Source organism: Typopeltis vanoorti, chromosome 18, assembly GCF_054136105.1.
Source record: "Typopeltis vanoorti isolate ZY-2024b chromosome 18, IOZ_Tvanoo_1.0, whole genome shotgun sequence".
Classification (NCBI taxonomy): Eukaryota; Metazoa; Arthropoda; class Arachnida; order Uropygi; family Thelyphonidae; genus Typopeltis; species Typopeltis vanoorti.
Window position 1 is genome coordinate 29,320,424 of NC_143566.1, and position 12,166 is coordinate 29,332,589.

Sequence of the window (12,166 nt, forward strand, 5' to 3'; positions counted from 1 at the left end):
AGAGGTCATTACTGGAAATTGAATAAAAGTGTGATTAGTAGGTGTGAGGACTAGATTTGTTGCTTGGAGAGTTATGAATGAATGGAATGGGTTGCCAGATGTTGCTAATGTCTATTAATGGATTCAAGGGGAGATATATAGATTGTGTGGATAATTTGTGTCTCTCGTGATGAGTCTTCAGACCTCATGGAGGTGCCTATAATGATAATAATAATTCCTTTAGGAGAGGAATCAGAAAACTGAATTTTTAAGGATGAGGTTTTTTTTTGTTGTTTTTTTTAAACTAGTTTGAAGTGTATAAAAGTTTTTATTCACTTTAAGAATTTTTCTAACTGTTTGGAAACTTTGTAAGTTGATAGTGTATATCATTGATTTTGAGGTGGGAGAAAAGTTTGAGACTTGTACAATTTTTGGATCCTGTATACATCTGGGTTGGTTTTCATAATAAGGTTTCAACTTACTGGTGATTTCTTTAGTCTAAGTTATAACTTTTTTTTTTTTTTTTTTTTTTTTTGTCATTTGCAAAGTTTTCAGTTTGTGTATACTAATGGGCTCATTTTGCCATTTTTTATTTAATTCCTTATAACATCAAAGGATTCTTATATAAACAGTTGCACTGATATATAGACTCAGAACTAGTTGTTCAAATGATGCATTGCCATATAACTAAATTATATATTCCATACTTTGTTAGCCAGTGTCTGCAAACTCTGTAAAATAAATCATTATATGCCTCCCCACTCTCCTCCTTTGATGCATAATATTATTATTATTACATGACACCTCCAAGGAGTCCAAAGACTCATCAAGGAGGGGGGGGGGACACCTACTCTACAACTTTTCGTCTCCACCATACAATCCATCAATTACAACAAACCGCAACTACCATCATCATCTACACTGCCATCTACCACCCACCACTAGTATTTTTAGACAATCACAAACATCCATGCCCATGGTGGGATTCAAACTCGCAGCCTTTTGGCTGGAGAGCAGATACACTAACCACTCAGCCAACCATGCCAGCAATCATAGGACATATCATAGCGAAACTATTTTCATTCACAGTAACGGATTGCACTTTAAAGACAACTAAAGCATTAGTTATACATGCAGATCTGCTAGAGTACACAAGCAATTAACAGACAAAAATACCATTCGGAGTGGTAGATGGGGGGGGGGATTAAGTAGTGTAGACAGTGGATTGTGTGATGTGGTATGCCTACCCACAGTGAGTCCTTTGAGATGTGACATAATAGTAATGATAATATTTATTTAATCTTTGTACCATTTTAAACAACATGTCAAACTAGCAATCCTTATTCACTTTCCTAAGGATATGCACCATTCTTTGACACATCCAGGAGCAAATAAAGCTGCCTATAACTTGTCCAGCTATACAAAGACAGTATATTTCAAAGCGTGGCCGGAAAATTTGCCATAAACATTTAAACTGTAAAACATTTTCGCCCAAAGACATTTTGCATTAATTTTTGTAAATAATCAATGGATGATAAAGGATATTATAAAATCATTAAAAAGGCAATTCTTTATTAAGGTGAATGTCTGTGATACATAACATAATGAAATCATTTAAAAATTGTGCAAATTTTTAATAATTAACTTTTTTGCTGTGGATCGTCAATTCAACAAATCCATCAGTAACATCACAAGAAATGCTAATTCTGTGAAGCATTTAATTTTTGTGTTGAATTCAGCATGTGTTTGATAGCGTAACTTCAAACCAATGGCAAAAATTTTGTGCTATATGAAATAACCTGTTATAGTTGTCGATGTAAATATTTTAGAAAAGGCGTTGATAGTTGCTTTCTTGAAGTCAACCATTAATGTTTTGGTATCTAATGATGAACGTAAGCCCTTTAAGGCACTGAATAGTCTGCTGTAAGTTAATTCTGATTTTCCAGGAAGCCAAGCAAAAAGCCATCATAGAATCCTTAGGGTCTCACACCAGTCCCAAGCCTGGATAAAAGAGGAGGACGAGATCAATGCTTTTTCTAACATATTTACATCAACAACTATAACAAGTTGTTTATTTCATGTAGCACAAAATTGTTTCCATTGGTTCGAAGTTATGCTATCAAACACATGCTGAATTCAACACAAAAATTAAATGCTTCACAGAATTAGCATTTCTTCCAACGAACGATGTTACTGATGGATTTGTTGAATTGACGATCTGCAGCAAAAAAGTTAATTATTTACGCAGCATTTCTTTTAATTTGCACAATTTTTATATGATTTCATTATGTTATATATCACTGACATTCACCTTAATAAAGAATTGCCTTTTTAATGATTTTATAATATTCTTTATCATCCATTGATTATTTACAAAAATTAATGCAAAATGTCGTGCAGTGAAAATGTTTTACGCGAATTTTCCTACGAAATCGTCGGAAAATGTTTCCAACAAATTTTCCTAGAACCATTTCAAAGTGGTTACCTTGAGGAACATAAGAAATACAGATACATGTATCATCACCATTGGTGTGTGTGTGTGGGGGGAGATAGATGAATCTGAACAGAGTCACAGCTATTTGTGAGATTCTTGGCCACATTATTTTACACAATCGGAAGCTGGTCATTTTAAGACTGTCTTTAGTCTGATGACCATACACATCCTTGTATCCAGTTCTAGATGATGTGTATCACCTCCAACTGCTGTTAATTTTTTTTTTTTTTTTGTTGTCCTTTACATTTTTGAATTATTTCCATAGTTATTTGATTATTATGTTTTGTGTGCTGTTGAAATCCAGTGAAATATGAGCAGCTAAGTTATCATATTCTTTTTTTACTTGTGTGATACAAGTCACTACCATTATAAAAAATGGTATCGACTTCACCTTTTTAAAATGATATTGGGGGAATAAAAAAAAGGCATCATGATTAGTTGCCTACACCTAAGCCCTTTAAATTATACTAGACAGTTATACAGAATATTATAATCTTGCTTTAATCCTTTACCCTATAATCTTGTTTCAGTTCTTCACCTAAGTGTGAAGAAGGAAGTTTGAACATGAAGTATCTTTATGACTGGGCTATTTTATATGTAAACAGAAGACTTCACATTAAATCGCTCTAGTTTTCCATAAGTTTTATTTTATGTGATTCCCATCAAAAGCTATTGAACATTGGTACTATGGGAGAGCTAAGGAAGTTTTTTTTTTTTTCTGATTATATATTTTTTAATGTATTTATTTTTTAAATAATCTGAAAATTTGCTCTGGAGACCAAACATGGAACTTTTTCAAGCCACTGCAAGCCTCCAATAAGCAAGCCAGTAATTTCACACCAAGTGATGAAATTAAATTTTCACTTAAAGACATTCACAAAAATGCATGTCTGAGGTGGCATTCGAGTGCACAATCTATTTATTGGAGAGTGGAGATGCTATCTACCCAGCCAACTAGGGCAGCAATGCAAAGTGTGACATGTATATATTGCTATGCATTATGGAAAAGATCACTACCAGACTAGTTTTGACTTTTTTATGCCACCAAATTTGGTTTATGCATGTTTGGGTAAAGGATTAAAACAGTATTAATATTTCTCGTTAAGCCCTTTCTACACATCTGATCCATTAGAACTCTGATGAATGAAGATTCTTAAAGAAATTTAAAATGTATTTAATCGGTTTGTTACTGCACTTGTATGTACTTAAAATTTCACATCTGTTAATAGGCGGTTTATAGATAAATTATTATTACGTGACACCTCCAAGGACTCATCGAGGGAGGGCTACTCTTACTCTACAGCTCTCCGTCTCCAACACTCAATCCACCAACTACAACGAACCACAACTACACCAATGCCATCCACCGCCCAACCAAATGTCGAAATAATTTATACCTGACTGTTCATAGTCCTGCAGAAAGGTTTTAGTATGTCATAATATATTTCAGTAATAAATAACATGCAATATATATATATATATATAATAAGTGATTATTTTCTTTATGTAAATTAAATAACTTATTATTGATTATAGGTTCCTCAAGTGCCAGCTCTATGCTTTCATTGAATCAGCCTGCTTATCAAACACCTATATGTAGACCAAGGCCATTAGCAGCTGACACTGGGCTTGGGGACACATCTCTGTCTCTTCATCCTTTATATTTACCATCGTCAGATCATTCCTATAGGTTACATCCATGGTTAACTTCCTCAGTCTCCCAAAAAGAAACAACTCCTGAAAGAAGTGCCACAAAAGAGGTTTCTTTGCCAAAAGGAAAAACTACTAATACTAGTGACACTAAATCTGAAAATAGCAAAGCTGTTACAGATTGTCAGCAGATATATCCAAATAATCTTGAAGAAAACACCAACTGTAGATTTTCCCACACATCACCACTTCCTTTAGGAATTGGTGGTAAAGAAAGTGATATTCATACAATTGCTCCATCTGGAGTTCAAACTGTTGGTTCTTGCAGTTCCTCTAATAATAACAATCTCTCATGTGGGTTGTTAGGGGTGCAGATGAATGGTCCAAAAAAATCAGCTATGACAGGCAGTAGTAATCCTAGTGCAGAACATCTTAACTGGTTAGCTGATGTGGCAACAGCTGGTAGCCGAGGAGCTCCATCCCAGGGTAGATCACCAACTTCACCTACTCATGGAAGGGTGACTCACTTATCACCTCCAACTGCTGGTCCTCCATTAGCTCATCCTCCTGATCCTATGCCACCAACATTGCTTCATTCCAGCTCAGGAAGTCTGTTTCGTCCTCCAGTATCTGTTGCCACTCCAGGAGATATAAGTAGTCAACGTCTCTATAATCCACAGTATCACAGTCCCCACTCTTCACTTCACACAACTTCATCTCTCAGTGGGACCAATCTCTCTCTTTTCTATAGCCAAGCTTCACGGGTTCCACCATTTACTGGTTTATACCCAGGACATTATGGGCCTTCATATCATTCTAATCCAGCATCAGCACCACCACCTCCATCAACTTCAACACCAAGAGCTACTTCACCACTGGTACCACGACAGTACCATCAAATTGAATCATTTTCTGCAGTGCTAGCTAGTATGGGTAGTCATACACAGCCTGTAAGTGCATCTCACCTTCAGCCTCAGCTACCTCGGTCACCAGGATATATGCCATCAAAGGCATCAGCACCAAGTCCACTCTCAAGTCGCACAGCAGGTCCTCCATCACCAACTTACTCATCTCCACGTCCCTGCACTCCAGCCCAGCAGAGAACTCAGACTTCATCTAGATCTCCTGAGGAATCCTCGTGTATTGTTCCTTCTTTACAAGATTCAGATAAATGTCATTCTAGTATACATCAGCATTCTCCTTCTCAGATTAGTGTCGAAGAAAGGCGGCGTTCATATAAAGCATCTCCAGTTTTTGATATCCAGATTGCAGGAAGTGGCGGTGGTCCAACAACATTTGTACCCACAGTGTTAAGTAAAGGACATTCTCCTGGTTTAGGAGAAGTAGAATCTTCTAGATCCACCTCTTATCTTCAACAAGGACTACCACATCCTGCATACAAAATTCCTACTGGAAAAGAAGGCAGTCTAAAACATCGTATCTTACGACCACCAAGTATAAGCATTATTGAGCCTCCTGCTTCAGTTATTGCTGATGCACCTCTTTCAGCCCCACCTATTCATGGACACAGAGAACAACAACCATCACCTAAGCAGCCACGCCTTGCTAATCCAGTTCCTCATAGGTCTTACTCATCATCTACTCCAATATATAGAGAACATGTTAGGCAGCTCTCACCATCTCTGACTGCTGTGCAAATGCATACATCTTGTCCTTCAGTTTCTAATCCTGAAGTATCACCTTCACCACCATCCTTTGTAGCACAGCCAACTAATTCTGCACCGACAAATGCTCCTCCCCTCTTACAATATCCTGTGTATTTTATGAAGGGTTCCATTATTCAGTTAGCAAATGGACAGTTAAAACAAGTAGAACATCTTACAACCGAGGATTTTATTGAGAGTGCATCACTTAGTCCTGATTTACAAATTGATTCCAGCATTGTGGTTAAAATTGAAAAAATGGCATCTAATTCAGTAAGCTTAGGATTTTCTGTTGGGCAACAGGAAGTGCAGGTGTGTATCGTTGTTTTTTCTTATATTAAGTTGATTATATTTAATACCTTTTTATATCATAAATTCTTTCTGCTCAGTATATTATAACTTTATGGTTGTCTAAATAAAATCTTGCATACAAAATTCCTACTGGAAAACTACAACTTACCAATATAAGAATGATTGAGAGTCTTGTTTAAAAATCTGTTGGTAACTTTAAATCAACATCAACAAATGTGTTTTTGTTCTAAATATTTATTCTGAAAGAGAAGTCAATATAGAACTTTAAGTTATGTTACCAAGGAACATTATTAGAAAAAAAAAAAGCTTTACTTTTTTTGAGTTTGATGAGTTTGTTTCAGGTATTGACAACACATAGTAGAATGAGAAATGGTTTCTTAATGAGGTAGGTAATAATAAATTAAGCATTTGAGTGTTTTTGATGCATAATATTTACACCCATTATATACCATCTTCACTCTCCTGCATATGGTATTTTGCCCATATGCAGGAGAGTAAAGTAAATTTCTCTACACCCTCTTGAAATCTCCTAATAATTAGCAGTCCCCTGTATGGAATCTCCTGTTATTGATCCACAGCAGATCTTGTCTACATCACTCCTGTCTCTAAATATGAGAGCTCCAGAAAGGTTTAGGCAAGTTTGTGATCCCATCCTTTTCTCTCATGATGAGAGGTCTCCTCTGCATACTTTTGGCCTGTGGTCTGCTTTCCTCTCTTTCTCTGCCAATCAGTGGTGGCTGGTGAAAATTTTAAGTGGGGGTACTGCATATACAAAAAAAAAAAACAACAACATTATTTTCTTAATCAGTAATGAATTTATTAATAAATAAATGTGCATATTAAAAAATTGCTTTATTAAAAATATTTCATCCTCACCACAAAAAAACACCACTAATAAAAGTTTTGTATCAATAGCAATGACAAGCACAATGACGTTAGATCACAGTGTATTTGTTTTGTGTAACAATAATTGAAAATATATAATTCTTTACATATTTTCAACAGTGACACTCATCATAATTCAGCCTTGTATCTATAATAAATAAATAATATATGTTATTTTAACAAAATAAAATAAGATTTGCAAAAAATAGTTCACCACGAACACTCACAGAAATAACACGATCAAGCATATGATACACTACCCAAGCGGCAGTGTATCTAATGACGTAATGTGCAATGACAAGCGCGAACAAATATCGGCATTAGATCGCAATACATTTGTTTCATAATCTAAAGCGTTAATCAAACAATTCCAATTAACTATTCAATCAATGTCAAAACATAAGCTGCACCCCCAAGGAAAAAATTTAATTTTTTCCTTGGGGGTGCTGCAGTGCTTATGTATGAGCCGCCACTGCAAGAACTATTAAATCTATACAAATCCATCTACCACTCTTAAAACAGTTCTCTCACTGGAGATGTGCACCAGAAATCTCTTACTAAAAATCCTTGATATTGTTTGGAAAAAAGTAGTGTTAATTGATTATCCATCTAACAGACTCACTTCAAGTATCTCTCCTCTCTAACCAGCAGATTGTGACATGTATGTTTGTGAATATCTTTAGATGAAAGATAAGTTTATTTTGTAAGACCGCACTACTACCACTACTCTGCTTGTTGGAGATTTGGCCTGAAGTAACTTGAAAAGTTTCATGTTTGGTCTTTAGAGTATGAATCCCAGATTACCTACCCATGGTAAATGTATAATAAGTTTCAACTTGGCACAATTTGCATTAAAAAAATCTTCAAAACAACACTGTGTTTTCTAGAAGTGCTTTAGATGCTGTTGCAGCTGCCCAGTGAACCAGCTTCTCTTTAACAGTACGTCCATAGCTCAGTCAGTTTGACAATGTCCTTTAGTTGCAAAGATTTGAGTTTGAATTCCAAAAAATAGGAAGAAAAAGTAAATTGAAATCTACTTTTTATTTTTCATTTTTAACATTTTTTGTCTGTATGCTTCACTGCTCCTCTCCTTAAGTAGAGCAAAGGCCATTTCCCAGGCAGGACTTTATCCACATCTGGGAACAGTGGTAATGTAACATCTGGAGTAATCTTGAGAGCTCCAGTAAGGTTTAGCAAGTTTGTGATCCTGTCCTTTTCTCTCATGACAGAGAGGTCTCCTCTGCATACTTTTGGCCTGTGGTCTGCTTTTCTCTTTCTCTGCCAATGCAAGAACTATTAAATCTATACAAATCCATCTAACACTCTAAAACAGTTCTGACTGGAGATGGGGCCCAAGAAATCTCTTACTAAAAATCCTTGATGTTGTTTGGAAGAAAGTAGTGCTAATTGATTATCTATCTCACAGACTCACTTCAAGTATCTCTCCTCTCTAACCAGCAGATTGTGACATGTATGTTTGTGAATGCCTTTAGATGAAAGATAAGTTTATTTTGTAAGACTACACTACTACCACCACCCTGCTTGTTGGAGATTTGGCCTAGCTGTAGAGTAGGTGCCCTCCCTTGATGAGTCTTTGGACTCCCTGGAGGTGTCAGTAGTAGTAGTAATAATAATAATCTTGGTATTTCATTTCCATGACCATTTATTGCTTATTGGAGAGTGGATGTTCATTCATATGTGGCTGTGTGAGGAATGGGAATAGGATGGTGAATTTAAACTGATAGAGCATGAATCCTTTATCCACATATATAACAGAGGCAATCACAAGACCCAACCAAATACAGAAACTTCATATATTAACAAAAACAGACGTGCAGAATATATACTATTGTTCATTAAGTAAGGTATTACCTTTCTTTATTCAAAAAGATTTAGAAGGACTGGGAAAATTCCTCAAAAACAGTTAAAAGATAAACAAAACAATGTTTTGGTGACATGATTATAGAAATACCTGTGTCAGCAACTCTGAGAACTGCTTCAAGCAGCAGACCATAGGTAGATTACCAGTTACAGTAATATGCTATAAAACAAAACTGTTCTGATCAGTCCTATCCCATTACAATCTTGATGTTGTTTGGAAAACAACATCAAGATTCAGAATTTAAAGACTGTGGGATGATGACAGCTATATTGCACATCCTATACATAGCGATGATAATCTTATTTAGACTAGGACTATCATCCTTACTTTTGAACACATCTAAGCTTCTAGCATCTGTTAAAACAGGGTATCTTAACTGGGTTATTAAGCTCTCTACCCCAACTTTGTCAAAAATACAAGCATGTCCCAACTACCTGATGTAGCAGTGAAGCGCATACAAAAAAAAAACAAAGTAAAACAATTAAGATTGTTTTACTTAAGATTGTTTTACTTTAACAATTAAGATTGAAACATTTATATATATATATATATATATATATATAAATGTGTAGATTTTAGACATTTTTTGTAAAAAAAAAAAAAAGTCTAAAAGATACAAATAAACAAAAGACCATAGGTAGGCTATGAGAGTGAGAAAATCCACCTTTTTTTTTAAGCTTGTCAAAGATGTTAGGATAAAAAGAGATTTAAAAAAAGTAAATAAAGATTAAGACGGAGCAGGACATCCCATATCAGAATAACCTTCCTCTTTACAGGATATATAGAGGAAGCTTCCATTAATGCTCACATCGACTTGAAAGGTTAATGACTCCAATATTTTGTCTCTGTTGCAGCAACACTCTCAGGTATGCAATAAAAAAATTGCAATGTGCAAGCAACCATGCCTGTATTATTATTATTACTTTTTATGCGACTGTCTTACTAGACCAATTTTCTGATAGGCAGCATAAAGAAAATGGAAATTGGCTTAAATGTCCTATGAATCTTATGCTTGGTTGTAGGTTAGGTGTTAGAATCACAGTTTCCCGTATCTTAAGTTACTTGACATTTATTGATATTACCTGGCAGTGGAGTTTCCCATTAATCACATGCCTTATAGTTCCACATGTGTTACTTCTTGACCATAACCTTTTCACTTGGTTGGTTGATTACATCCTGTCAGAACCTCATGATCAATTTTACTAACTGGCAGCAGTGTGTTACTTCATTCACAACTACATCCTATGATTCTTTCACCAAATTCAGCACTGAAACACTGTTTGTTTCTTCTGTCATGTACTACCTAAGGTTATACCTCAGAAATTGTAGAAATTCTCATTTCCATACACATGTTATCTTATTCTTCTGCTCTACATTCCTATAATTATAACCCCATTAGAATCATCTCTCCCTTCTCCTTCACTTGTTCATCCATTATATCTAAACATCTCACAATTATTGCTCTCTCAATTCCCAGACTATAACAACATTCTATTTTTATATATACTGCTAGACCAATTTTCCCATAGGCAGCACAAAGGAAACGGTAATTGATTAGACTTAAAAGCCCAAAGTCCTAGGAATCTTATGTTTGGTTGTAGGTTAGGTGTTGAGAGGGAAAAAAAAAAAAAAAAAAATTATATATATATATAGTTCCTGCATGGAAAACCTACAGGAATCCTGTTATGATGTTTTTGTATGAATTTCATAACTCCCACTTATTAGAAGTCTAAATCGGATTAAAAAAAAGGGTTCTGGATAATGTAAAAAAATAAATAAAATTAAAAATACAATTACAAAATATATTTAGCCTACATATGGTACTAATGTACTGTAGATTTATAACCTTTCATGGGTGGGAGTCACATAAAAAAAAAAAAAGAAGATAAAATAAAAGCCATCACATGAACTGCCATTTTCCATTTCTACTCATATACTCATAGCTAGCTTTCTTTTAGTACTTGTGATACATTAATCAAGATTAAAATATGTTAGACACAGGGCTTAATATTACTGAAATTAACAACAAATATTTCATACTGAAATTAACAGTATGTCATCTATGCGGAACAAATAAGCAGGTCAAAGAGACAGAGCACAAAATAAATACATCTGGTTGATTCATAACATCAGTACTGTATGTTGGAAGTCATCATGCCAGATAACTACAAATATCAAAAATGATTATTTCTCATATTTGGTATACTCCTTCTATCGCACTGCTCTTTTACTCCCCCCCCCCCCCCCCCAACATTAATGATGCATAATGAATTTCAGGACAAAATATTTCTTGATAATTTCATTAAAGTACAATTTCTTTGCAATCAGTAACATACTCTTTTTATCTCCTGGTGGAAAATAAAATTCTATATCCCTCCATTTCTGTTCCTGCTAAATAATTCAGAATTTGATTTTACCTTTCTCTTCCTGTTAGCATTTTTGTACTGTTCACAAGTGGAAATAATTCTTTTATCTGAAATTTCTTCTTCAGTATTTTCTTTAATTTGATTATTTTACTTATTTTTTCATTCTTGCTTGATTTATTTTCCAAACTGAATCACATCAGATATCATTCCCTTCAGATATTTGTTGATGGCTTCCTGTACACCACAAACTTACCATTAAATGACATGACACTGCTTCATGCTGCCTTTTAATAGGTATGTAGTAAATCCTGGCATGTTATTTAAACATAAGTTGTTACATAATTCAGAAATTAACTACATATATATTTTGACTATCTGAAAGCATTACGAATCTAAAGTTAAGAGAACGTTGGAAAAATTCAAATTGATTATAATTGGAATCATGTGCCTTTTTAATAGGTATGTGTATATTAATTGAAAACTACACAATATTAGGAATATGGGATTGTTATTATTATTATTACACTCTCCATGGAGCCAGTAGACTCATCTAGGGAAGTTCATTCAACTAATAACATATTTATGATGCCAAATCCTAAAATCCTTAACACGCCATTAACAACATATTCTGGTAATGTGTTCCATTTACTGACAGTTCTTCATATCAAACTACTTTTCACACCCCCACTTCATCACATTCTTACAATAACTTCCAGGGATGGCTTCTGGTTCTTCCCTTCTACTCTTTTTATAATCCCATCTGGATTAATCTGATAAAATCTTCTCAATAACTTAAATGTCTCTATCATATCACCTCTTTTCCTCCTATCCACCAAACTACGCAATCCACATTTACATTTCTTCAATCTCTCTCCGTAGTCAGCATTCCAAAGTCCTGATATTGTTTCAGTCACTCGTCTCTGGATTTTCTCCA

General features: G+C 34.8%; 1 protein-coding gene across 5 annotated transcripts in view; it reads left to right on the plus strand.

Moving 5' to 3' along the window:
* Atx-1 (Ataxin 1) overlaps positions 1–12,166 on the plus strand; it is a 116,213-nt gene that overhangs the window by 54,435 nt on the left and 49,612 nt on the right. For all 5 annotated transcript variants that reach the window (XM_090407883.1, XM_090407880.1, XM_090407879.1 and 2 more), the window contains one exon: positions 4,010–6,099. In XM_090407883.1, the coding sequence (XP_090264009.1) occupies positions 4,030–6,099 (2,070 nt within the window). In that variant the 5' untranslated portion in view covers positions 4,010–4,029. The remainder of the gene's footprint in view (positions 1–4,009; positions 6,100–12,166) is intronic.